The 25,488-nt window shown below is 39.8% G+C and overlaps 1 protein-coding gene across 1 annotated transcript in view; it reads left to right on the top strand.

The window, feature by feature from the left end:
- LOC148118628 (contactin-associated protein like 5-1-like) overlaps positions 1-25,488 on the top strand; it is a 901,008-nt gene that overhangs the window by 441,370 nt on the left and 434,150 nt on the right. The window contains exon 7 of the mRNA XM_087900698.1: positions 8,489-8,632. Coding sequence (XP_087756824.1) covers positions 8,489-8,632 — 144 coding nt within the window. The remainder of the gene's footprint in view (positions 1-8,488; positions 8,633-25,488) is intronic.

The raw sequence follows: 25,488 nt of genomic DNA, 5'->3' as shown, positions 1-25,488 counted from the left end.
CAGCAGGAGCCCTTGCTGTCTTAGCATATGGAGAACACTGAAGTACATATTTTCAACCAGATCTTTTCTAGAAGAATAAAATGTATACAATTTGACCAGGTGGCCAAAGAACCTACTTATTGATATATAAAGACAAAACCCATAAAATTTATGTTATACCAATTTGGCTGCTCCATTCTCTGGGGTCTGTGAGTCTGAGAAAGATACCGATTTACTCACTCAGCAGGAGGAGCCACAAGCATTACTCACCATCTGGGCTGGACAAAAACAATGTTAATACAAATGATGTCTGGATTCAGCCTCAAGTGCAACATCCTATTCCATGGAGCAATGAGCTGCCTGCGGGAAAGCTGGAGTGCTCGATTTGTACTACTAAGAACCCACTGGCCGCATCTGGTGCTCTCTGCCTTTCCATCTGCTTGTTCTCTTCAAGGGCAGAGCAGGCTTTTAAAGATCATGGATCTGTTTGTTGTCATGGCAATGTGGCAAATTGCCAGGGTAGACTGATGGACCAATAGAAGACTGGAGCTATGGAACTTTGAGTTTTCTTCAAAATAGTATAGAGCTGGGAGATGATGGCTCAATCAGTCAGGTGCTTGCCATTCGAGCATGAGGATTTAACTTGAAAAGTGTTGGGTACTGTGGTAGATGTTTGTGATCTCATTGTTGTGATGGCAGAGGTAGGTGGATCCCTGGGTTCACTGGTCAACCCATCTTGCTGAACTGGCAAGCTCCAGGTTAGAGGAGATACCCTGTCTATATTAGTTACTTTCTATTGCTGTGGTAAGTCATAATGTCAAGAGCAACTTAGAGAAGAATTGAGTTTATTTGGGGCTCACAGTTTAGGGGTTAGACTCCATGGTAGCAGAGTGGAAATTGTAGACATGTTCATTCAAATCATTGCTTTAAAAAATACAGATTTCACTAGAAAACTGAGATTTCTGACTTCATTTCTAATAACTCATCAAATATATCTGAATTCTAAGTTGGGCTGTCCCTACTGAAGTCCCAAGTAACCAAGGAACATGTAGACACGTGTGGAGAGATGGCTTGGTGGGAAAAGCACTTGCCTAGTAAAAATGAGGACCTGGGTCCTGTCCTTAGAACATTGATCTACTTTGTTTTCTTTTGCTATAATAAATACCATGACCAAAAGCCATTGAAGAGAAAAGGGTTTATTCCCTCTCATTCTTCCAAGTAATAGTCCATTACTGAGGGAATAAAGTGCAGAACTCAAGCAGAGCCTGTGGAAGGGGGTTGTCTATTGGCTTGTTTTCCACAGCTTGATCAGTCTTCATTCTTCTGTGCCAATAACGCACAGGTGGCATTGCCCACGGTGGGTTAGGCCCTCCCAAACCAATCATTAATCAAGAAAATGCCCACAAGGCTTCAACAGGCTGACCTGGTGGAGATATTTTCTAAATTTGGAATCCCTCTTCCTAGATAAGCCAGTTTGCGTCAAGTCGACAAAAAATTAAGAAAATTAACTAACCAACACACTGACTTTGAGGGAAAGCCGGGTGTGCTGGAGAGTGCTTGCAGTCTCAGCACGGGGGAGACAAACACAGATACATCTCTGATACTTATCTGCCAGCCAGTCTAGCCAAATTAGTGCACATCAAATCCAGAGGAGAAGCACTGTCTCAGAAAATACAGTGGGCAGAGCCTGAAGAACGACACTCTAGGATGATCTTTCTTGCATATATCCATGCGTGTGCATTCATGCATACACAAACTTAGATTCAAATTACTATGCTAAAATATTTTATTACATTTTATTATCTATTGTGTCTTCATGTGTTCTTCTTATAATTCAGCTATGGAGGTCAGACGATGGCTTGCAAAAGTTCATGCTGTCCATTCACCATTTCGACCCTAGGGATCAATTCAGACTGTCAGGCTTATTGGCAAGTGTTTTTACTTACTTAGCCATCTCCCCAGCCCTCAAACAAATATTTAAAAATAAATAGATTTTACCAGAAAATTAAGAGCCCTTGTCTTATTTATCAGTGACAGAAATTCATCAGCTTTGGTTACATTCCAAAGAAGGGCTGTTCCTTTTTATAGCTGAGACATTTTTATGTGTCTTAGTGATACCCAGGTTGGTTACATTTCAGAGGAGCCTGGAAAAGAAGACAATAGCTCACATTTTTGTTGGAGACAGTCCATTACAAAACCGACAGCCAGAGCAAAAGCAATAATGTGCATTTAAACTGAGCTAGAGAAAAATTATGTAACAGAGAGAGGAACTCATTGTCTTCAAAGTAGCACCAAAGATCAGAAAAAATAATGAGGGCAGGTCTGAGATAAAGGGGTGGTTATCAGGTCAAAGGAAAAGAGAGGCAAGCTTTGGAGCATCGTACATTTAACATCGAAGGGGGCTTCTTCCAGCTGCAGCCGGTCTGCGACACCAGAAATCCCATCAGACTCCTGGGGAGAGGGATTGTCTGGGGCAAGCTCTGAGTGGAATGTGTAGTCTACCTGGTTTCATCAGATCTAAGATCAAAGCAAGGCACACCACCCAGTTCAAGAGGACAAACAAGAACAGGCAACAGAATTCTCCAAAAGCACAAGACAAGAACAGAGTGAGAAGGACATCGCCTATTATACCTTTTCATCCAAGTCAACAAGTGTTGTTTTGATTTGCTATGCTTAAATGATATACTCAGAAGGAGGATGCTGGAGAGGCACCTCAGTAGATAAGGTGCCTGTTGTACCAACATAAAGACTTGAATTTCATCTCCCAATCCTGTGAAGAAAGTCAGCTGGCCACAGTTGCCTGGCCTTGTGCTTTAGCATTGGGAAGATGGAAGTGGAAAGATCTTAGAGGCTCTTTGGCTACCCAGTCTCACCAAATTAATAAATATTGGGTTCAATGGGAGATTCTGTCTCAAAATGTAAGGTGGAAGTTGGTTGAGGCCAATGTTGATCATTGGCTTTGACATACATATCTATATGTACATAGATGTGCATACACATGAACACATACAAAAATGAGTAAGATATGTCTTTGAAGTCAATTTAATTTAAAATATTTCAACAATAAACTAATTAAATTGATATGGAAAACAGCATAGATAGCAAGATTAGTACCACTGAAAGTAAAAATTAAGATAAAAGTGTAAAGGTTATGGTACATCTGTCATTATGTGCTCTAATTTACTCTGTATTTACTGTATGAGGGTGTCACATAAACTATAAACAAATGCAGTGTCCCGTGCTACCATCTTGCCAGCAAGAACGACGCGGCACACTTAGGATCCTTCTGCAGGAAAGCTTTAAGGCGTCTTGAGAGAGAGAGAGAGCATAAGCTTACAAAGCAGAGACCCAGAATGAGGGGAACCCATCCCTTATATAGGAAACAGTCCTCGTTTCGGACGTGTCACTCTTGGATTGGTCCACTGCCCATCAACCCAGATGACGCCTCAGGAGTAGGCAGGGATGCAGCAGTGGAAAGTTACCAAGCACATGCGCATTATAGTCCCACTGTCTCTGCCTCCCCAATGCTGGGATTAAAGGCATGTGCTACAACACCTTGAACTCACAGATATCTGTCTCTGCCTCCCAGGCATTGGGATTAAAGGTGTGTGCTACCACACCTTGAGGTCACAGAGGTCAATCTACCTCTGCCCCTTGAAGTCACAGAGGTCAATATGGCTCTGCCCCTTCAAGTAATGGAGAATGTGGTTGTGGCCCTCCACAATGCAGCACTTAGAAAATCACTCTCTACTGCCATCTAAAATCACTGGCTCCCTCTGCCTTGCTATAAACTGCCCTATAGCAGCTTTCTAGTGGGAGGCGTAGAGGAAGCTTAAGGGAATCTGCCTAAGCAATGCAGTAGTACAGCTACGTGAATGACCCAACGGATAGAGTCACCTCAAAGGGAATAAGAGGTAGTGTGTTCTAGACCCAAATATGAGTGGCCCTGACCTAAGAACACAGATTCACACTGCCTCCAGGAGCAGGTGCCACCACTGTAATATAGAACAAAAAAAGTCGTCTATCAAGGTCATTTTAAAACACAATCAGGTACAGGAGAGTGAGAAGTCGCTTCCATAGGTGTTGACTATCTTCTGATTACATTCTTAAACTTTTGGTTGGTGGAAGCCAGCAGTCTATTTACACATTCCAGTGGGGACTTCAGCTGATCGCTGGGATGTTAGGCCGGACACAGACGTGAACAATGAATAACTACAGAGGGGACTAAACAGGGCCCAGACCTGCGAGATTCCTACTCAGGACACTGGAAGAGGTTAAAACCCAGGCTCATGGAATGTGACACAGCTAAGACATTTTCCAGAGAAATTCAGTTCACAGAGTCAAGAAGAAAACCGGAACTTGGAGCTTGAGTGTCTGTCACATTTACCTGAGCAAGTCAGGAGACCAGTTTACAAGCAATCAATATCAATCCTCACAAATAATACCTTCCATAATTTACCCATTGTAAATCATACACAAGTGTAACCTGGTCAGAGAGATAGTGCCAAGTGAAAGTTTCACTTTTGCTATCAAATCTTTCATAAATCAGATAAAAATCAAATATAAATGACCCGAGATTGTGATTACTAACACACAATGCACAGTTCTCTATTAAGACAGCATATATGGTCTTGGGAAATATTTAGAGAAATTAATGTGGGATATTGAAGGAACGTTATCAACACATAAGCAGACCTTTCCATCCTGACTACCTGAAAATGAATTAAGTCTCCAATTCATAGTACCATTATGATGTCAAATTCTTTGGAAACAAAACAAAACAAAAAATGGAGGTCATTCCTCCAGTGGAACCCCCTCTCAGAAAGTTATTTTTTTCGTATTTTTCTAAATAAATTTAAATTTTCTCTGCTAATATAAAAGAAGCTAAAATGTATAAATCAAATGTGGATGTATATTCATGGTCAAGTGTACCTCAGTAAAGTTTTCATTTTTTCCTTTTAGCTGGATTCAGTGTGTTCCCCCGTGAACATCAGTGCAGTGTTGTTGAGGGAAGGATGGAATGGTGGTGATGGTCCTACATTCATTCTGCTTCTGTGATTAAACACTCTGACAAAGCAACTTGAATCAGGCAGGGTGTATTTGGCTTACACTTGCTGGTCACAATCCATCACTGAGGGGAATCAGGATAGGAATTCAATCTGAAACTTGAATAAAACCCTGGTTCTCTTTGGTCTCCATTCAGCTTGCTTTCTTCTATAGCCAAGACCTACCTGCTTAGGCATGGTACTGCCAACAGTGGGTGGGCCCTCCAACTCAAGCAAGCAACCAAGATAATCTCTCTTAAACATAGTCCCAGGCCACTCTGACCTGGGCAGTCCTTCAGCTAAGATTCTCCTGAATAGTGCGAGTCTGTGCCAACTTGACAGCTGAAGTGAAGTAAGACACTGACAACTTGTCATTGCTTACTTGAAGCTCTCTGCAGCACAGAGCTCCTCATTTCCTCACTGCGGGCTGTTAACCAGCTGAGCGGCTCTCATGGTGTCTCACATCATCACCACAGACATGTGTGACTTACTTCTTCTACCTGGAAATGTCACCCAGTAGCTTCAGCTGTTTTGTGCCCATGAAAATCATGTGTCAACTTTTGCTGCTTTTGGATGCAATGTCTGTCATGCCGTGATGCAGCCTGTGAGATAGACCTCCTGGGACTTCCCAGCCTCCCAGTCCAGTTATTTGCCCCTTTGCTACTTGATGTCTGCCATGCTGTGATACAGCTCCTGGGACCTCCCAACATCCTGGTTCAGCTACTTAACATTCTGCTTCTTGTGTATTTTCCAAGAGCTCAGTTTATGTTCTTGTGCCTCTGGTAGCCTTTCAATGGCGACTACATCACAACCTGTCAGCTCTAAGGCCTTCCACGTTGTGTCCCACCCCACAGCTGGTTCGCTCTGGGGCCATTCTGAGTCCCAGGCAACTCTGTTTTGCATCATAATGGATATAAAAACCAGGGCAGAAGTGCTTTCCTAACTACTTTACATATCAGTAGGCAGAACACCCAGACAGACCAACTTAAGGAAGGATGGGTTTATTTTGACTCACAGTCTGGGGACCCAGTCCATCATGGCATTAGGAACAGAGACAGCTTGTCATAGCACACCCACAGTCAAGATGCAGAAAATGTCAAGTGCTATGTACAGTTTCCTTCTCCCTTCTTATTCAGTCGGAGGCCCCACCACTGAATGTAAGAACCAAAAATAACCCAGTCTAGAAAGCATCTCTCCAAAATGCCCAAGGACTTGCTCTTCAGGGATTCTTCATTCTGTTCAGCTGACCATCAACATTAGCCATCGCAAGTGCTTTCTTCCTCCTTAGTGCCACAGAGAGGCCCAGAGAGGAAGCCCCAGGCTCCGCCCCCCCTTTACTCCCATCCCACAAAACTAAGTCTTAGAAAACATTAACCAGAAAAATTAAGTAACATAAAGTATAGAAAATAAATTTGAAGAATAAAGTGTTTTGTGCCTATCCCATTACTGTATACCTCAAATTCAAAGAAATTTCCTAGAACGCATACACCAATAACCGCTTAGAGAAAAAAAGAGCATTTCAGATTTAGAAATAGATGAAAGCATCACAATTACATTTAGAAAGTAAAGCAGAACGAAAAGTAATAAACATGATACAGCCTCATCAGAGTAAGAAATATTTAAAATTCTTTGTAACTTATAATGAAATAAACATCTGGGTCCAATATATTACTGATACTTTAGTTAATGACTCATGATAGGAGAAACTGAGAGGAGATGCCGTGGTTGAGAGAACATGTTCTCCTCTCACATTGTACACTGGAAAGAGAGGAGGGAAGGAGATGGGGGAGGTGGGAGAGGGGAAAGAGGAAATAGAGAACAGAGGACACAGGGAAGGGAGGTGACAGAGGTCAAAGAGAAGAGAGATGCAAGGGGGAAGAGAGTCTTGGGTATCATAGCTTTTCAAAGAATGGAGAAAGTCTGGGTGCTGGTTAATGCTAGGGAGGCAGTTGAGGGGGTGGCTACTACCTCTTAACTTGCACAACAGGAGCAATATTCCTATTAGATGTTTGCTCTTCACTATATCCATCATAAATTCATAAAATATATATAATAAAGAAAACTAACATCCTGTATTTATCTCAGGCATCTGCCATTAAAATAAAGTTCTGTGTCTAAACTTTGTAGATGTGTGTGCCAGAGGCTGGGGCTTGCATGCCCACGTGTGTGGATGTGCCATGTTGTGCCTGTAGGGGTGAGAACACAGCTTTCAGCAGTGGTTGACGTTTCCCCTTGGGGCAGGGTCTTTCTTGCTTGAGCAGCTGCATTGCTTATTCCAGACTAACTGGCCTGTGAGATTCTTGATGATTCTTCGGTCCTGCCCTACCAACTATTCAGAGAAGTGCTGGGATCACAGATGCCGGCTAGGCTACCTCATCTGGCTTTTTTCTTTTCATTTCTTTTTTCTTTTTTGGCTGTTGTTTGTTTTGCTTTGTTTGTTTCTGACAGGGGTTCTAGGAATCAACTTGGGTCATGGAGACTCTATGGCTAGTGCTCTTACCCCCTGAGCATCTCCTGGCCTTGTGTGCACTGAGACTCTATGGTTAGTGCTCTTACCCCCGAGCATCTCCTGACCCTGTGTGAACTGAGACTCTATGGTTAGTGCTCTTACCCCCTGAGCATCTCCCGGCCCTGTGTGAACTGAGACTCTATGGTTAGTGCTCTTACCCCCTGAGCATCTCCTGGCCTTGTGTGCACTGAGACTCTATGGTTAGTGCTCTTACCCCCGAGCATCTCCTGACCCTGTGTGAACTGAGACTCTATGGTTAGTGCTCTTACCCCCGAGCATCTCCTGGCCCTGTGTGCACAACTTTCTCATCACTGGAGTCATATTTCGCAACCAATAAAACTTCTTCTACTTTACACTCAAAATTGCATTAATTTTCTATTTTACCATAAATATTTGATAATTGACATGGTTACAGTTCTAAATTGCTTATTATTAATTGATTCCTAAATCCATAGGACAATTTTGTGTTATTTTACTCTTTTATCTTTATAGATAGCAATTGGGGAACAACTCTGGGCATGTAAGCTCTTTGGTTACTGTGAGTTTTGGAACTATGTGTCCCTGGAGGTGAGCTAGTATCCGTTTGGTTCCTGAGCTTTTTCAGTGCTCTTTCCTCTCTGCTGCTGTGCTCCAGATAAAGATGTTGATTTATTTTATTTTCTCTTTTTCCTTTGTAAATTATTGTGTTATTTAGTACTAAAAAGTTTTAAGAAATGAGTGAAAACGGTTTTGTAAAGTAAGCCCATAAGAGGGAAGCAATTACAGATATTTTTATACGGGCTCGTCAGTGTCCTTTAAACGGAGTAATCAAGTGGCATCTGCAATTACTAAAGCTGCGTGGTTCACACATGCAATTAAATCTAGAGGATGTACTTACTTCTCTTACATTTCTACTTCTTCAGAGCTTGTTACTAAGAGCTGACTTTTATTTATTTACTTATTTTTCACCATGAAGCTCAGTTTTGGAGGAATTCCAGTGCCAAGCAAACCTGGAACCTTTTTAAAGAAAAACTTCCATGGCTGTATTGAAAACCTTTACTACAATGGAGTGAACATAATTGACTTGGCTAAAAGACGCAAACATCAGATCTACTCTGTGGTAAGTCCACTCTCTCTGGCTGTTACCTAGCAGTTTGTGGACGTGGGTAAGTCTTGCTTTGGTCCTCTACCCCTGCATCTCTTCACACTCTGTTAATCTTATGTGTTTAGAATTTTCGTCAGTCAAGGCTGAGTCTGTAGTTCAGTCGTTAGTGGGCTTGCCCAGCATGTATAAAACCCTGAGTTCCGTTCCCACCTCCATACAAAAATGGGTGCTTTAGTTAACTTTCTAGCTATGGTCTGACAAAGCAATCTAGAGTACGAAAGCTTTATTCTGGTTCATAGTATGAGAGAATGTATTTCATCATTGCAGAGAAAGCATGGTAGTAGGAGGAGGCTGACTGGTGACATTCCATCAGCACTTAAGACAAAGAGTGAACAGGCATTGTTCCTGGGATATAAGGGTCCTAGACCCTCTGCCAGTGACTAAACTATAGTAAGGCTCCACCTCCTTAAGGTTTTAAAATCTTCCCAAACAGGACTAACTTCTACATGCTAAATGTTCAAACACGTGAGCTTAGAGGGAATATTTCATCCTCTGGCCACAACGGTGCTGCATACCTGTAATCCCAGAACTTTGGAGGGGAAAGCAGGCAGATCAAAATTTTAGGACATCCTCCATTACATAACAACTCGGAAGGCAGCCTTTTCCATGAGGTCCTGCCTCAAGAAATTAAAAATGAAATAAAAAAATTATCATCTTGTTAGCAGACTTTATATTGGAAAAGAGCCAGCTGAGAAAAAGTGACTGCAAATCATTTTATTGGTTAAATCAAGTATAGACATACAAAGAATATTGCTTTCTTGGCTGTGTGAAAGATTTGAAATCTATGCAGACTAATATGGATTTTCATTAAAAAATTCTAAGAAATACAATGAAAGAATAGATCCTGCTGAATTATGTGGCTAGGACATTGTGTGTATACTTATTGATTATATTAAGCAAGATATTTTAAATAATACTGCAATATTAGTGTCTTAGAGGTTCCTTGTGGATCACTTATAATGATAGTGGATTAAATGACTCATTAATTCACTAATGTCTATTTTACCTAACACACCTTGAGTTTTATGAGAAGTCTTTAAAAGAATATCCTTGAATTTTCTCTCCTCTCTTCATTTGCTCTTACATCTCCCCATCTCCCTGCATTCCCTTTCAAATCCAAGGCCTCTTTTTCTTTAATTATTATTAAACACACACACACACACACACACACACACTTCCACTCACACAAACTCTCTCTCTCTCTCTCTCTCTCTCTCTCTCTCTCTCTCTCTCTCTCACACACACACACACACACACACACACACACACACACACACACTCTCTCTCTCTCACACACACACACACACTCCCACTCACACACACATATACACACTCCCTCTCTCTCTCTCTCTCTCTCTCTCTCTCTCTCTCACACACACACACACACACACACACAAGCTGCTGAGTCCATTTATTGCTGCTCATATGCATATCTTTTTGGGACTGATGACTTAAGATTGGATAACCGGTCAAGAGGCTCGTCCCTGGAGAAGACTTATGCTACCTCTCTCAGCAGCCATTTATTTATTGCAACTCTTCGTCTAGTAAGATTTCCCCTATCATAGTCCTATCATATTGGCATGGCAACTGGTGTTGTCACTGTGCAAGCTTTGCTTAGGCAGCTGTACTGTGGAGATTGATGGGTGCAGTTTCCCTGACAAATATAAAAAATACTATCACACATGATCACACATCAGACATTCTAGTGTACACACACACACACACACACACACACACACACATGCCTTGAATATAATGAGGCCTCAATAAAAATATGGATGTCTCCAGGTATAATTAAGGAGACATATATTTCCTCTAGTTCTCTGAGTGTTTTTTTGGTGTTACTACATGTTGAGTTCTGTTTAATACTATGTGTTGAGGGTAGTTGGGCCTGTTTGCCATGTAATAGCAATCTCTTTCTCTAGTGATAATCTTGTTCTAACGTCTACTTTACCCAACTATAACATTGACATATGAGCTCTCTTCTTTTTGTCTTTCTTTCTTTTTTCTTTCCTCCATACTCCCTTCTTCCTTCCTTCCTTCTTTTCTTTCTTTCTTTCTTTCTTTCTTTCTTTCTTTCTTTCTTTCTTTCTTTCTTTCTTTCTTCCTTTCTTTCTTTCCTTCTTTCTTTCCTTCTTTCTTTCCTCCCTTCCTTATTTTCTTCATTTTTATTTTATTTTGAGACAGATTTCCTCTGTTGTAGCCTTGGTTGTCCTGAAACTTGCTCTGTAGACCAAGTAGGCCTTGAACTTAGAGATCTGCCTGCCTCTGTCTCCTGAATGCGTGGTTTAAAGACATGTACCATCACCACCCAGCATGATGTGTTTAATATTTGTATTCTATAGTTTTCCCCCATTGCTTGGTTTTTAAGTCATCTGTATCATTATTTGTTGTTTATAATAAATAGTCTAGTCATGTATTTTAATCCACTCAAATTTTTATTGGCATACTTGGGCCGTTTACACTTAATGCAATTATTGATATGTGAGAGCTTAAGTACTTATTCACAGTTTTGCCTTCTGTTTGTTCTGTTGTTTTAATTCTTTTCCTTATTTTTACAAATAATACATGTGTTGAATGACTTTTGGAACTTAATTTTGGTATGTGAATATCTAATTTGAAATATTAATTAAGACGTGTTACATTCATTTATACTGTGGAATATCTGTTTAATGATGTAAAGATTATTGCATTCTTTTATGTTGCATTTCTTTAACTGTGTTACTTTGCCTCTCTAATACACCTGATTGGTCTAATAAAGAGCTGAACAGCCAATAGCTGAGCAGAAGAGGGACAGGCCGGGCTGCCAGGCAGAAAGATAACTAGAAGAAGAAAGGGAAGGAAGGAGGAACAAGAATAGGAGGAGAGGAGAATGCAAAGGGCCAGTCACCAGCAATACAGCAAGCCATGGAATAAGAAGGAAAGAAGAAATATGCAAAAATAGAAAAAGGTAAAATTCCAGAGGCAAAAGGTAGTTGCGATAATTTAAGATAACTTGGCTAGAAATAAGGCAAGCTAAGGCCAAGAATTCATAAGAATAAGTATATTTATTGAGAGTTTGATGGTAGAACCTCAAAGAGTAAAACCAAAATCAAAAACACCGCCCCCCCAAAAAACCCTACAAGTATCTTTCAGCATAGTTTTTGTTTACGGTTTCTCAGTGTTATAATGTTTATACATAGCTTTTTGGTAGCTTAATGGTTTTTATCATTTGGTCACTATAACTGAAATATAGATATGTCACCTCTCTTGAAACCCATCTATCCTTTCATGCTTGTTTTTGCTAATTATTTTTTTCTTTGTAATTAGAACCATATCGGTTGCTTTCACTTTTGCTTTAATTTTCCAAAATAATTTCAAAAATGTAAGAGAATAAGTGTTTACTGTATTTATTCCTTTTTAGTATACTTTAAAATTTGGAAAGGGAGCAAAGAAAGGGTACTATTAAGCACAAGGAGGCATAGAAGGCAGGCAAATGACACATTAGTCATAAAAAGGCATCTAATCCTCCCCACCATAAGTTTCAACTCTGTCCATAGTTTTTTTCTATTGTGGGTGTGGGAATCCAACCTTCTGTGTATTGAATACCATAGCAAGAGCCGGTTTGGCAAAGCAGTAAACTGTGCCCCTCCACTGAGACAGTGGCTATGAAAGCCACCTTGACTTTTATACCTGACAAGTCACTGAGCACAAGCGTCACACTGCCCACTAGAAAGGGGTTTTATAACCTTAAAAATTACACATTTTCCTTCTGTTTAAAACAATATAAATCCATTTTTTCCTTTGGGAATTAAATTGTTTTTTATTTACAAAAATATCATAATATTTGTATTCTTATTAAAGACAAATGTGGATTTACTTTCAACAAGATACCTAATTACTAATCATATAGAATTTTTTTATAAATCCATTTTAACACAAATTAATATATATAGAAATAGCACTGCTGTACATCAACTAAAATTTAGTTTTGAATATGTTTTGTCTTTTTTCTTCCTTATTCTCTTAAATCTCCTTTTATGCCCCTTCTATTTGGATGCTTTCTTTTAACTATGGTTTTTAGCATCTATGTGAATCTGCCAGATTCTCCAATTTTCTTTCAACTGGGAATATTATGGCTGATACCCTTGATATAAAATTGAGAGTTGTCAGCTTTTTATTTTGCACGTGGAAACATTGGCTCTCTTCCCTCTTCTCAGTGACAAATGCATTGTCTCAGTGGCGAACGTGACCAGGTTGCTTTTTTCTGAGGGTGTGATGTATTTTCTCTCTGGATTATATCAAAATTTGTCTTTGATGTTAGAAGTTTGAGTGTGATGTGGTAGAACTTGGGCTTCCTCAACATTTTGTGTTAGGCTTTTTCTTAGTTTCTTGAACTTCTGATATTGTACCATATTTAAGTAACTTTCTGTCATTTTATTTGAGCAGCTTTCTATCACTCTATGTTGAGGTATGCATAGACCTTTTATTTGTGTGTCTGCTGTGGGGGAGGGTGAGAATATGCTTGTGGGTAACAGAAGAGACTCAAAGACAGCATAGATCTCCTGGAGCAGAGTACAGGCTGTTGTCAGGTCTGTCACAGCCAGTGTAGGTGCTGGGAACTGAACCTGTGTCTTCTACATGAACCTCACACACTCATGCCCTGAGCCACTTCTGCAGCCTCTCTCTGGCTACTTTTATACTTAGTGTCTTTTATATCTTGTTTCCTAACTATACCATTCTTTTATCATAGTTAGAAACTACTTCAATTTGTATGTTGCTCAAGCTAAATGATTTTAATTCTTACGTATTTGACATATTCTCTTCAGTTGGTGTATAGATTCACCAATGCTCGGTTTTATTCTTCTCATTGTTATTGCATGCATGTACTAGTTTTTAAAGTTTAATGCATCTCTCTCCCTCTTTGTATGTGTGTGTGTGTGTGTGTGTGTGCATTCATGTGTGTGGTCTACATATGTGTTTGCAGTGCTTACACCCACCTTTCTTTGTGTATGCACTGAAGCCAAAGGAAGATGTGGAGTACTCGATCATGTTCAGTCTTTTTCTCCTGAGTCGAGGTCCTTTACGGAGCCTCGAGCTGGCTGCCAGTCAGTAAGTCTCAGTGATCCTCCTTTTTTCACTCCAAGCAGTGTTGGGGTTACAAGCACACTGCCATGCCAAGCTTTTCATGTGAATGCTAGAGGCTCATCCTCATGCTTGCAAAGTAAGCACTCTTACTGCAGGATTTCTGAGTTCTAAAATTTTTATTTGATTTTCATTATACCTTTTATTTCCTTATTAAGACTTTGTATTTGCTACACAACTTTCTTTGTAAGGTCTGCTTTAAAATTTGTCAGGTGAGTCTAACTTCTCCATCAACCCAGTGTAGACTATCAATACCATTTTCCTTTTCATTCAGTCAGAAATAGCATAACAAGAGTTGATTTTTAGAAAAACTTAATGTTTTAGTTATTGTGTAAATCATACTTAAACCTTTCATTTAAAATGTATTCCCTTGACTTTGTCAAAGCAGGAGATGGGGAGGTTTATTTAGCCTCAATAGCCTTAGATGGGGATAGAAATTAAGGTTTCCTCAGCCTTCATCAAAACTTGCAGGTGAAATGCTATTTGTACTACCAGACTCATGAGAGCCCAGCACCCTCTTAGGCATTTGCTTTTAGCTCTCTGGCTAGGATGGGCATAAAAACTTATTGCTGCCCCACTATTGACCCATCCTCCACAGTGACCTTCAGTGGAGGCTCAGGGCTGCCCATGTTATCAACGGACTGTGGAGTGAGTCCTCACTCTCCGCAAAGCCATCTTGACAGCATCTCTGCAATGGGTGCAACTCCTTCATGTCTCCCGAGTGGGTGACATGTCGAAATTCTTCAACAAGTCCTTATGATAACATAGGGAGACACTTGGTAGTGCACATAAAAGATCAATGTCTTTGATTTCTGGGATTAATCTTTCTAATTTCAAACCTATTTTCTCTGATTATCCTTCCCTGTCACGATGCTATTTTGGGACTTTTTTTGGTGCAGCCAGGCTGAGTGGAAATAATGGCCTGACAATTATTCTGTAATATTAAGTTTTGATAGGTAGTTGTCTTAAAATGTTCAGTTGTGTGTTATGCCATTCCCTTTGTAAGCCAATAGCTGAATAAATCATCTTGTCAGTGATAAGCAAAACTTAATTCTTTTTGCAATCTGATTATTCAGCTGTCTGGATAAACTACAATATTTAAATAACTTAATGGGTTCTTTTTGCCTGGGAAACATAATGTATAGTAGATATTTTGTGATTGGGGTTTCCATGTTATTGCATCACTTATAAATTCCTATTGGATTCTAGGGTATACATCAGATATGTCTGGGAAAACTCACACTTGAACAAGAACAACAGCTTTTAAAATGATTTGCACCATGTTTCTAACTCTGTTAATTTGAAGGCTTTAGGGTGGTGTTAAGAAGATAGTAGTCCCTGACTAGTTCTGGGATGCTGGATATTAATGCTTATCCATCAGTAGATCACACTTAAGAGTCCTGAAAAATTTCCCACTTACCTATAAGAACTTAGATCACCTATCTTTCTTGTGCAGTCACTGACTTGCCAATTATATTGCAAATTGCTAACACGGGGGTTACTATGGTGATTTGAATGAGAATGCACCCTCATAGGCTTGTAGATTAGAATTCTTGTTCTCCAGTTCCTGGAACTTTGGAGGAAAGATTAGGTGGCCTGTCCTTACTGGAGTAGGTGTGACACCCAGGCTAGGCTTTAAGGTTTCAAAAGACTCACGCTGCCTGTTCCCGTTCAGTGCTGTCGCTCTGCCGCATGGCCGGGGGTCAAGATGTGAGTGTTCAGATCTTAGAGAGGGAGCGGATTTCTATGTTTTATGTAACTATCTCTGTGCTCTGTAAGTCTATATCTGCAAAGGGGAGTGCTCTATACACCATTCTAAAATACATTTTTTTTAGAAATGTAAAAGGACAAAGTTTCAGAGAAAACTAACATAAAATAATCCATTTAAAGTAAGCATTATTAGGTGAAGGAGGTCTCACTCTAGACAACCTTGATCAGGTCTGAGGAGGGAGAGCTCTGAAGGAAGAAAGAGCCTTCCTTTTCAGTCCTGAGATTGACAGCCACCCTGAGTAAACAGGGCAAGGAGAGAGCCTTTAATCATCCAGAAAACGGTTCAGACTCTTGTAAGCTTTGGGGCACTGTGTGTGTATGTAGCTGGAAGTAAAATTCAATAGAGTGAGGAAAGACAATATGGGTTTCTGGATGTCAGCAACCTCTATATTATTCCCTTTTCTGGGTGAATCCTGAATCACAATGTTAATAAATGTTTTTCATCTTTTTACTAACTACAGCATTTACCAGATTGCCCAAAACTTTCTAGTCCATTTAAGTCCTCGGGGCTTAATTGGCAGTATGGTTATTATAAGGCACAGAGAACCATTTAGCACTAATGTATTTGGATAAAAAGATTGAATCTAAGAATAAATTTTACTATGCAGGTAGAAAATCTTAGCTTTCACGTTTACAATATAAAGAAAGAAACATACGTTACTTTTTCCCAAATTGCTTTCATCTCCCTTATCAAATGAGAATTCACACATGCACACACACACGCATAGACAAACATGCACACACACACGCACACATTCTCAAACATGCACACACACATATATAAAACGCATACTTTTTTAAAATATAAATATGCATACTTGGTGTATTTCTTTGGCATCCCTTCAGAAATTCAATGGTTCACACTACTGAATACAAAAATACAGATGTTTTTATTCTGTAATCAAGCTTAAAGTTTCCCTGAAAGACACCACATCTGCCTCCCAGTCAACTTTGTACCAAGTCACACAATCACTGTGGTTCTATGAGGAATTCTTGAAAACAAAGGTAAGTTACTGCTTCTGACTGTTATTTTCCGGTGTTCACAATTCTTCATTGAGTCTCTTCAGAAGGCTTAGAAGTTCGGGGCTTATCATGAGATTTACAGAATTAAGAAAAAAGAGGGTCAGTAGATGCCCATTAATGACAAATTTGACTCCAGGCTCAAGGCAATTCAGGCCTCCCTCTGCCTCACGGAACACGAGCCTTTCTTGTAGGCTCAGCCAGCATCACCTTTGCGATCCTTCATCCCTTTCTCATGGGACCTGCCCACTCCCTGGAGATTTAACAGCTACTCCATGGGGATAATTCAATTTAGTCTTTATAGCCCAATTTTAATAAAGAACGATCTTCCACATTTCAGAATGTAGTAAAACTAATAGCTCAAAGTAGACATAAAAAATATCTAGCTATTCTTCCCCAAATCCACCACCTTGTGCTAACACAGCTGCATGTAATAAATAATCAGAGAGCAAATGGACCATTGAAGTGTCTGTGGTAGCTGTAATGTGGATTATTATACACATAATATAGAAAGCATAATGCCTTGATAGCTTCCTTTGTTCTATAAGAAATGATGCTTTCTTGTGACCTTTCTCTTGTGAGTATAAGATCCCCCCTTTTTGACATAAGGAGAATAGCATGATTATTTGGTCATTGGTTAACTCCCATTCTCTTTATGTAGGGCTTCAATGATCTTTTCTAATATATAACCATAGAACTCAGTTCTGAAGAGACAATTAAGTCTATAAATTGTTTGATTTTTAGCACAAGGGCCTGAATTTTATTACCAGAACTCATATAAGAAAAAACAAACAAACAACAAATAAAAACAGTTAAAAATGGTGGGCTAAGCCTGTGACAGATCTCTAGTCTGGTTGCTGTATTTCAGAAGAGGGGCAGAGCCTTTCAAGGACAAGTGACACTCGAGGTTGTGCTCTGGCCTACACATTTCTGAATACATGGTATCAAGAAGACACACACACAATGCAACCCAAAGGACTCCTGGTACTTTATTTGGTCTTCCATTAGAGAAAAGAAGAAGGCAGATAGCTAAAAGCAAGACTGCAAGCTTTATACAGTTAGCGATGAAACCAATTAATCAGGTCAAGTCACTTGTGTGTGGCTGTCTCCACGCAGCTGAAGTCAGAGCACTGAGTGGTCAGGGGCCAACACCAAACACATACTGTGGCATCTCAGGCACGCGGCTAACATTATGAATCACAGTGTTCTCTTCCATTTGTTCTAGACAAGGCCTGATGCTCTACTCAACCCAAGTTCCCATAAGTAGCTCTCCTGGCGTTCCGGTGGAGAGTGTGAGTAGAGAGCTCCTATGAATCACTCACCTGTGCAGCTTTGGACAAATGATCATGTACTGGCGCTCTCTAATGAAAAGCGGGAGAGTTACAGTATCAGCACTTAAGTGCCAATAAAATTCATAGTCAACAGAGAATACCTGAATATTCAGAAAATACCCGGCATTCTAGGCTGTTGAATAAAACAACTTATTCAGCTGAGGCTGGCATGTGAGTCTAACCTGCCATTTTACACAGTGCAAAAATCGAGTAAGATATAGTTTCCAGGTCTTTGACTGCATCTGAATTGTAGTTTGCCCCCGAACTATGCCATTACAAAGTACCTTTGAATAGGTATATTATTATAATCTCATCTATCTCTTTAACTTGGAGAAATGTAATGATCACTCCATTCTTGACTTGACTATGTAAATGATTGGCTTCTTTAAAGGAAGATTTTTTTGAAGTATAAATATAGATGATGTTTTCTGGTGAATTTGGGTAAATAAGACCTATAAATGAGCAGGAAGTGAGCATTTGTGAATGTTAGCATTATTTGTCTGCACCTAAGAGACTGCAAGGTAAATGTGAAAGTGTATGGGAGCAGGCAGGCATTTGTGTGTGTGTGTGTGTGTGTGTGTGTGTATTACCCTAGGAATAGTAAACTGTGTTTACCTTCCTATGACCCAGGAACCCATCAAAGCTGCTCAGAGAAAACTACCTTCTGTCTAGTGAAACCTATAATCTCTTCAGCTTGTCTTTAGAACTGTCTTTCATCTCCGTGAGTGTTCTCTGTGATAAATGATATTTTCCCTTTATGGTGGCTGTCTTCCTTGGCCATTTGAGCAGTCTGACATTCACATCACATGCCTCTGTGCTGTGTTTCTCAGACACCAGGAAACATGACTTCTAAGTTGTTAGACTCCTGAGCCTCACTCGCTTCATTTTTTGGGGGAAATTCAGATGAAATAGTTCAAGGTCAGATGAAGAATAATGCGGCGGAAGGTTAAATAATAATAAAATAAATGAAAAGTGGAATGGTCATTATCTGAATTAATTTGGGCAGCTGGAGTAAAATTCCATGAAGCAGGTGGCCTATATACAACAGCAATTTATTTCTGACAGTCCTGGAGGTTGGGCTCTTGGATTTCATAGTGCAGCATGCTGTGTGCTGACAGAGTTAGATATATTCTTCCTCTAACTAAACCTTTATAGAGAAGAGTGTCCAATCAGGATCAGCATCTCCTGCAAGGCTTTCCCATTAAATCAATTTAATGTTTTAAGAGTCCTTAGGGCCAGAAGCTGGAGCCTGGTAGTCTTAACAAGCCAAGTTTAGTTATCTATTTTCAGTAAGTAAATTAAGTTCAATAAACCATTTCAAACAAATGATATTGAAAAGTAGAGAAAGATTTTTTTCAATGTGGCCACAATAGAATGAGGAGCAAGGAAGACCAGTGGTCCCTATGTCCACTTTTTTCTTCCTGACTTGGGGTTTAGTTATAAATAGAGGACAAGAAGCTTTCATGGTGAAGGTTTGGTTCTGCCCATCATTGAATCATTATTGTCTGAATTCCAGTCTCTCCCACACAGGGGTCTGATAAGTTGTCAACATGCTGAGAGATGCCACCCTAGGAGACAGGGTTTTCATATCAGTCTCTCCCTTCTTTCAGCATGAGAGTCCTAGAGGTATTCCAGTTTCTCAGGATCCATCTTAAACTGTCTGATGACTGAAGGGGAGCAATGCAGAGTCTAGAACATGGTCATTATTGTAAGACCTTTACATCTGAGATTGCATTTCAGTGTAGCAATTTCAAAGACAGCAAACATTCACAATTCAGAGGTAATCTTCTCTGAAAATAACCGTAATTCAGTGTTTCAATATTCTTTTAAGGAAACCAACTCATCCAAGGAAATAATTACCAGAATTATTGAATCAAAACTTCTTGAGGAGGTCTATAAAACAATTTCTATGAATGTAAAAATTAAATTTTATTTATTATTATTATTGATGTATGTTTGTGGTATTATAAGGGTGCCCATATGTACCATGGCATGCATTTGGAGGTCCCAGGATATCTTAGTTGTTCTATTGCTTTGAAGAGACACCATGGCCATGGTAACTCTTATGGAGGAATACATTTACTTGGGGCTACCTTACAGTTCTAGGGGTTTAGTCCATTATCATTATGATAGGAAGCATGATAGTGCACAGGCAGACCTGGTACTGGAAAAGTCACTGAAAATCTACATTCAGATCCAGATGCAGCTTAAAGAGAAAGACACTGGGTTTGGCTTGGGATTTTGAAACCTCAAGCCCATCAGTGACACATCTCCAACAAGACTACATCTATTCCAACAAAGACATACCTCCTAATTCTTCTCAAGTAGTATCACTTCCAGGTGACTAAGCATTCAAATTTATGAGCCTATGAGGATCATTCTTGTTCAAACCGTCACACAGGTGTCAGTTTCCTTCTTCTACCTGTAGAGGCAGGCTCTTTCTTCTTTCTGTTTCTCTATACTACAGCCTGGGCTGCCTGTGACTCTCCTGTCTTTCAATTGCTTTAGGAGTATTGGGATTACAGATACACACTAACACATCCAGCTTTTCTGTAGATTCTAAGACATGGACTCTGGCTTCATGGTTTTGTTGCAAGGGGTTTTATCCACTGAATCACCCTATATATTTCTTAATAAAAATGTGGCCTATGGAGGACAGAACACCAAAAAAGGCGGAGAGCAAAGCATCATTCTTGGTTGCATGAGTTTCATTTTCACATGTAAATATATGCTTTACAGAACATGAGACTATACTATATTGACACTAAAAATGTGGTGTAGATGGTATGTGTGTGTGTGTGTATGCATGTGTGTGTGTGTGTGTGTGGTTGCAAGTCATAGGGGTGAGGGTGTCTGTGCAGTGCACACCAAGAGTCAATGTGTGAAGTTTTCTCACAGCAAGAAGGTATCTCAGTGATTGCTCACTATCAGCAATCTCCCAGGTGTCTGTCTGTTTTTTCCCAGTGACAAGGTTACAAGTATATGCAACTATTCCTTAGCTTTTTGTGGAGGTTCTAGAAATTCAAGAGCTTGTCTCTAAATGGAGACTGGTCATTCGTTTCCCGGTTGCCCACACCAAAATAATCACACAGAAACTATATTAATTAGAACATTGTATGGCCAATGGCTCAGGCATAATTTTAGCTAGATAATACATCTTAAATTAATCAGATTCTATGATTTTATATTTTATCACATGGCTCATGGTTTGTTGCCTTTTGCTTCTTGGGCAGCTACATAGCATCTCTCTGACTCTACCTACTTTCTATATTCTGTCCTGCCATAGGACAAAGCAGCTTTATTCATTAATTAATAAGAGCAACACATATAAAAAAGAATATTCCACATCACTTCTCATGTATGTATGACAAATAACCATTAGCTGAGAGGTCAACCCAGGCTGAAAATCTTATTTAAGATTAAAATGTTAGGCAAACATGATAACCACTACACTGGACTGGGAGTGAACGAGCATAGGATCAAACTGGACCCTCTGAATGTGACTGACAATTGGGGCAGACTGAGAAGCCAATGATAATGGCACTGGGATTTGTATCTACTGCATGTACTGACTTTTTGACATCCTATTTTATTTGGATGCACACCTTCCTAAGCCTGTAGGGGGGAGGGCTTTGGACTTCCCACAGTGCAGGGTACCTTGCCCTCACTCAGGACTGGAGGCAGGGAGGAAGGGTGTGTGGGGGTGTGGGAGGAAAATGGGAGGAGGGGAGGAAGTGGAAATTTTGATTGGTATTGTTTATAAAGTACTAAAAAATAAAATGTTAAACTTAAAACACTTAAAATACTCCAACATTTTCATTAGGAGTTTTAAAATCTGTTTAAATATTTCTTAAAATTTACATTAGTTCATCTTTATCTCATTAATAGTTGACTGCTTGAAGTTTGAGTTGTTTATGTTTCTACTACCACAATAGAGTTGAAAGAACAAGTATGATTTGGAACAATGTTATAAAATTTGAACAGTTGAATGAAAATGAAAATGAAAACTATTGGGTCAAATTTTTATTGTTTTGTTCAGGTTATGTGAAGTAAAATCTTGCCATATAGTCCACGCTGGCCTGGATTCAGCTGCCTCAGCTTTCTAAGGCTGGTTATCAGAAGAGCATGCCTTAATGAAAATTCTAAGTCTTTACTGAAGCTGTATAGTTTAAAGTCTGTATTGAGTTCCATGCCCACCCCACAGCATATATAAAAGACTGCTTATATGTGGAACTGTCTGGTTATTTGAGAATTTAATTTTATTGAAGGAAGTAGAGATAAAGGAAGAATTATGGTACAAGTACTTGAGAGGTGGAGCCAAGAGGATTAAGATTTCAAAGAGCCATGGCTACACAGTGAGTAAGATGTTAACCTGGGCTTCTTGACTACCTGTAGAAAAGAAAGAAGAAAAGGAGAGTTGGGGGAGAGGAGGAAATATCGCAAGTGATGAAAGTGGAAGGGAAGGAATTTAAGCATATCGCCAAATGGAGACTGGGATCCGCTCAGTTTTGGGTGTTTCCTTCTAATGAGCTAAGCACATTAATTACTCCTTAATTATTCCGCCTACAGGAAGAGCAGAAATGGCTTTTTCCTTTGGTGGAATGTGTTTCAGAGAGATAGCTCACAGAAAAGGAGTGACAGATTGGGGAGCCACTACGAGAGCGAGAGTAAACAGAGAGAGGAATGACTGATGAACCTGGGGCCAGATTGGTGCTTCTGTTCCTGACATATCTGTGTGAGGCAGGTCTAGAGCAGCCATTACCCTCCATGCTTTGTATGAAAGGACAGTTAGTAGTCAGGGCTAGTGAATGCTAAGGATGAGCAGTTAGAGACTATCATTCACAGTCTCCTTTGTTCTCTTCCGGAAACCATGATACAGTCAGCTTTTATCCATTTTTATTATACATCATTTTTTTTTCCTGAGGTCCTGAATGACTTTCAAATCCAAGTGCAGGGACAAAGAATCATTCACCAATACATGCACACAAAGCTGGGAAGATCTATGAATGACATTGCTCAACTGGGTATTAAAGATCAATAAGACATTTTAGAAATGGTTCTTGTCATTGGCTAATTACTTAAGAAATCTCTCCTGGGCAATTTTTGAGATGGAAGAGCATGGAGCAAAAGCTTTGCCTCTGGCGAGACGACATAAGGTGGCAGCAAAGAGGAGGATGTCTAACCCACCACATTCCTCTCACACACCCCCATCTTCTGACACATAACTGCCAAGCTCTTCCTCCTCACTGAATGCAAAGGCTGAGAATCCTGTCTGAGAATAAAGGGCTCCCAAGAAACACCATTCACTCATGCCCATAACTCTGGTACTCCCTGTATGTAAATGAAAGTTTCTGGTCTGTGTCTCCAGGACAGTTCGAGGCAAAGAGAACGGTCTTCCAAGTAGGGGAGTGGCATGGACAAAAGCCCAGGGGGAAACAGAAGCAATAAGATGTTTCAGGCTGGTGAAATGGTTTGGTGAGTAGAGAGACTTGCTGTAAGGATGGCACCCTAACTTGCATCCCTGGGTCCACACACTGGAATGACAGAACTAACAACTGTGTGTTTTGCTTTGACCTCCACACGTGTGCTCCCCATGACAAATAAATAAATGCTTGATGATGCTAAAATTTCTAGAAAGTCATTTTTTTAAAAACCCAGTATGTCCTTTATGACACAGGACAGTGTGTAGTGAGTGAAGCATCAGGAGTAGTGCAGCCCCTGATTTCCTGACTCAGTCTCAGGCCTCCTCAAGAGCTGGTGGTAGCCATGTAATACACCACCGGCAAAGTCCTTTGCTACAGAATATAGGTACCCACTTTTCGGTGAATTGGAGTCCAGGAGACAGAGAGTAGTTGGGACTAAGACATGGTTCAGTTTGTAAAGTACTGGACTTGCAAGCCTGAGGACCTGAGTTTGATCCCTAAAGACTAATGGAAGCAGGATGTTGTGGCATGCATCTGTAATCTCAGCACACAAGCAATGAGACGGGAGGCAGAGACAAAAGAATCATCCTAAAGCTTTTGAGCAAACTATCCTGGATTAGATAGCACAAAATAAATAATAAGAGAGATCCTACCTCAAATAAGGCAGGAGAGAATAAACTCTCCAAAATTTCGTTTGACATCCATATGTGTTCTGTAGCACGTGGGCCAGCACTCACATAAACACATGTACATCAGGAATACACGTGCGTAAACTATGTATTCATAATAATAGTAATAATAGAATCAGGACATATTAACACACTCTGGTCATGCCATCACTAAAGGTGGAGAGATACTGGTCTATAATGCTTTCTGACTAGCAGCTTAGCCTAACTGATGAAAGAATCTGTCTCATATAACCAGGTAGGTGACAGCTAAAAAATGTTATCCTTTGTTGACCTCTGACCTCTCCATGCATATGTGTATGCACAGGTACATGTGCATACACAACTACACATTTTCACACACGCACACACACCCACACACACCCACCCACACCCACTATATATATATATATATATATATATATATATATATATATAGAGAGAGAGAGAGAGAGAGAGAGAGAGAGAGAAAGGTGCATGTACACACATGCACATGAAGAAAGTGAAGTGCAGAGTCCCTGATTTTTACCCAGAGTAACAATGATGGGGTGAGGGGAGGAACTTTTCTTATTCCCTACAGTGGTCTCTGGAAGTCAAAACTAATGAAGTAAATATATAACAAAAGAAATATTCAGACAGCTGACAGAAGAACATTTAGGGTATTGTACTACATTATGAAAAGTTCAACAAAGAAGGGTGACTTTGGCACTGAAACTTAGAAGTAAATAAATATCCCATTTCCTAATAACCCTTTAATTTGAAAATCTTTATTTAAAATCATGGGATCCCAGTATATACTGCTGAATTATTGGCAGATCATAGATTCCAGAAGAGGAAGAGGCAAAATTTCCAGCTGTGTACCTCTGGTGAGTCCACCAGACTAATGCATAATTACAAACACATGACCTTGGTTAAGCTCTGTAAGACACAAACCAAGACAAATGTCATGAATATAGAAAATATGTGTGTAGGAAAGCATCAGGGCTGGCAGGGAGTGAGGGAAGTAAGAGGAGAGGAGTGACCAGAACACATTAAATATGTTTACAAAATCATAAAATTGAATTAAAAAAGTAGAGTACCTAGATCTCTAATAGGGAGGAATATGAAGACCAAGGGAATCGTGCTTGTATCCATGATTTCACACGTTGTCTGGACACACTTGAAAAACATGGCATGGTCCACTAATGTGTTAGAAACCAGCTCTGAAATACAGGTCTGTTGTTGTATGATTAGGGAAAAATGAGCATACCTAACTTTGTCATTACATATAGGCTATTAAGTAACAAAAAACAATGTTTTTTCATTTATGAGTCTCATAATTTAGTACATTAAGAAAACTTCTTGGTTAAAGTGTCTGAATCCTCTGTAGGTGTTCTTATACTGAAAATCCCTAAATGTGTGACTTCTCCACATGATTTCCATGATTCTCACAAAAATTTCTTTCTTACATTTCAGCTAATATTTTTCTATGTTATTTA

The sequence above is a fragment of the Myodes glareolus genome, chromosome 22, assembly GCF_982192425.1.
Source record: "Myodes glareolus chromosome 22, mMyoGla1.1, whole genome shotgun sequence".
In the NCBI taxonomy this organism is placed as follows: Eukaryota; Metazoa; Chordata; class Mammalia; order Rodentia; family Cricetidae; genus Myodes; species Myodes glareolus.
Note: the sequence above shows the minus strand (reverse complement) of the source record. Positions and strands in the feature narration are given on the sequence as shown.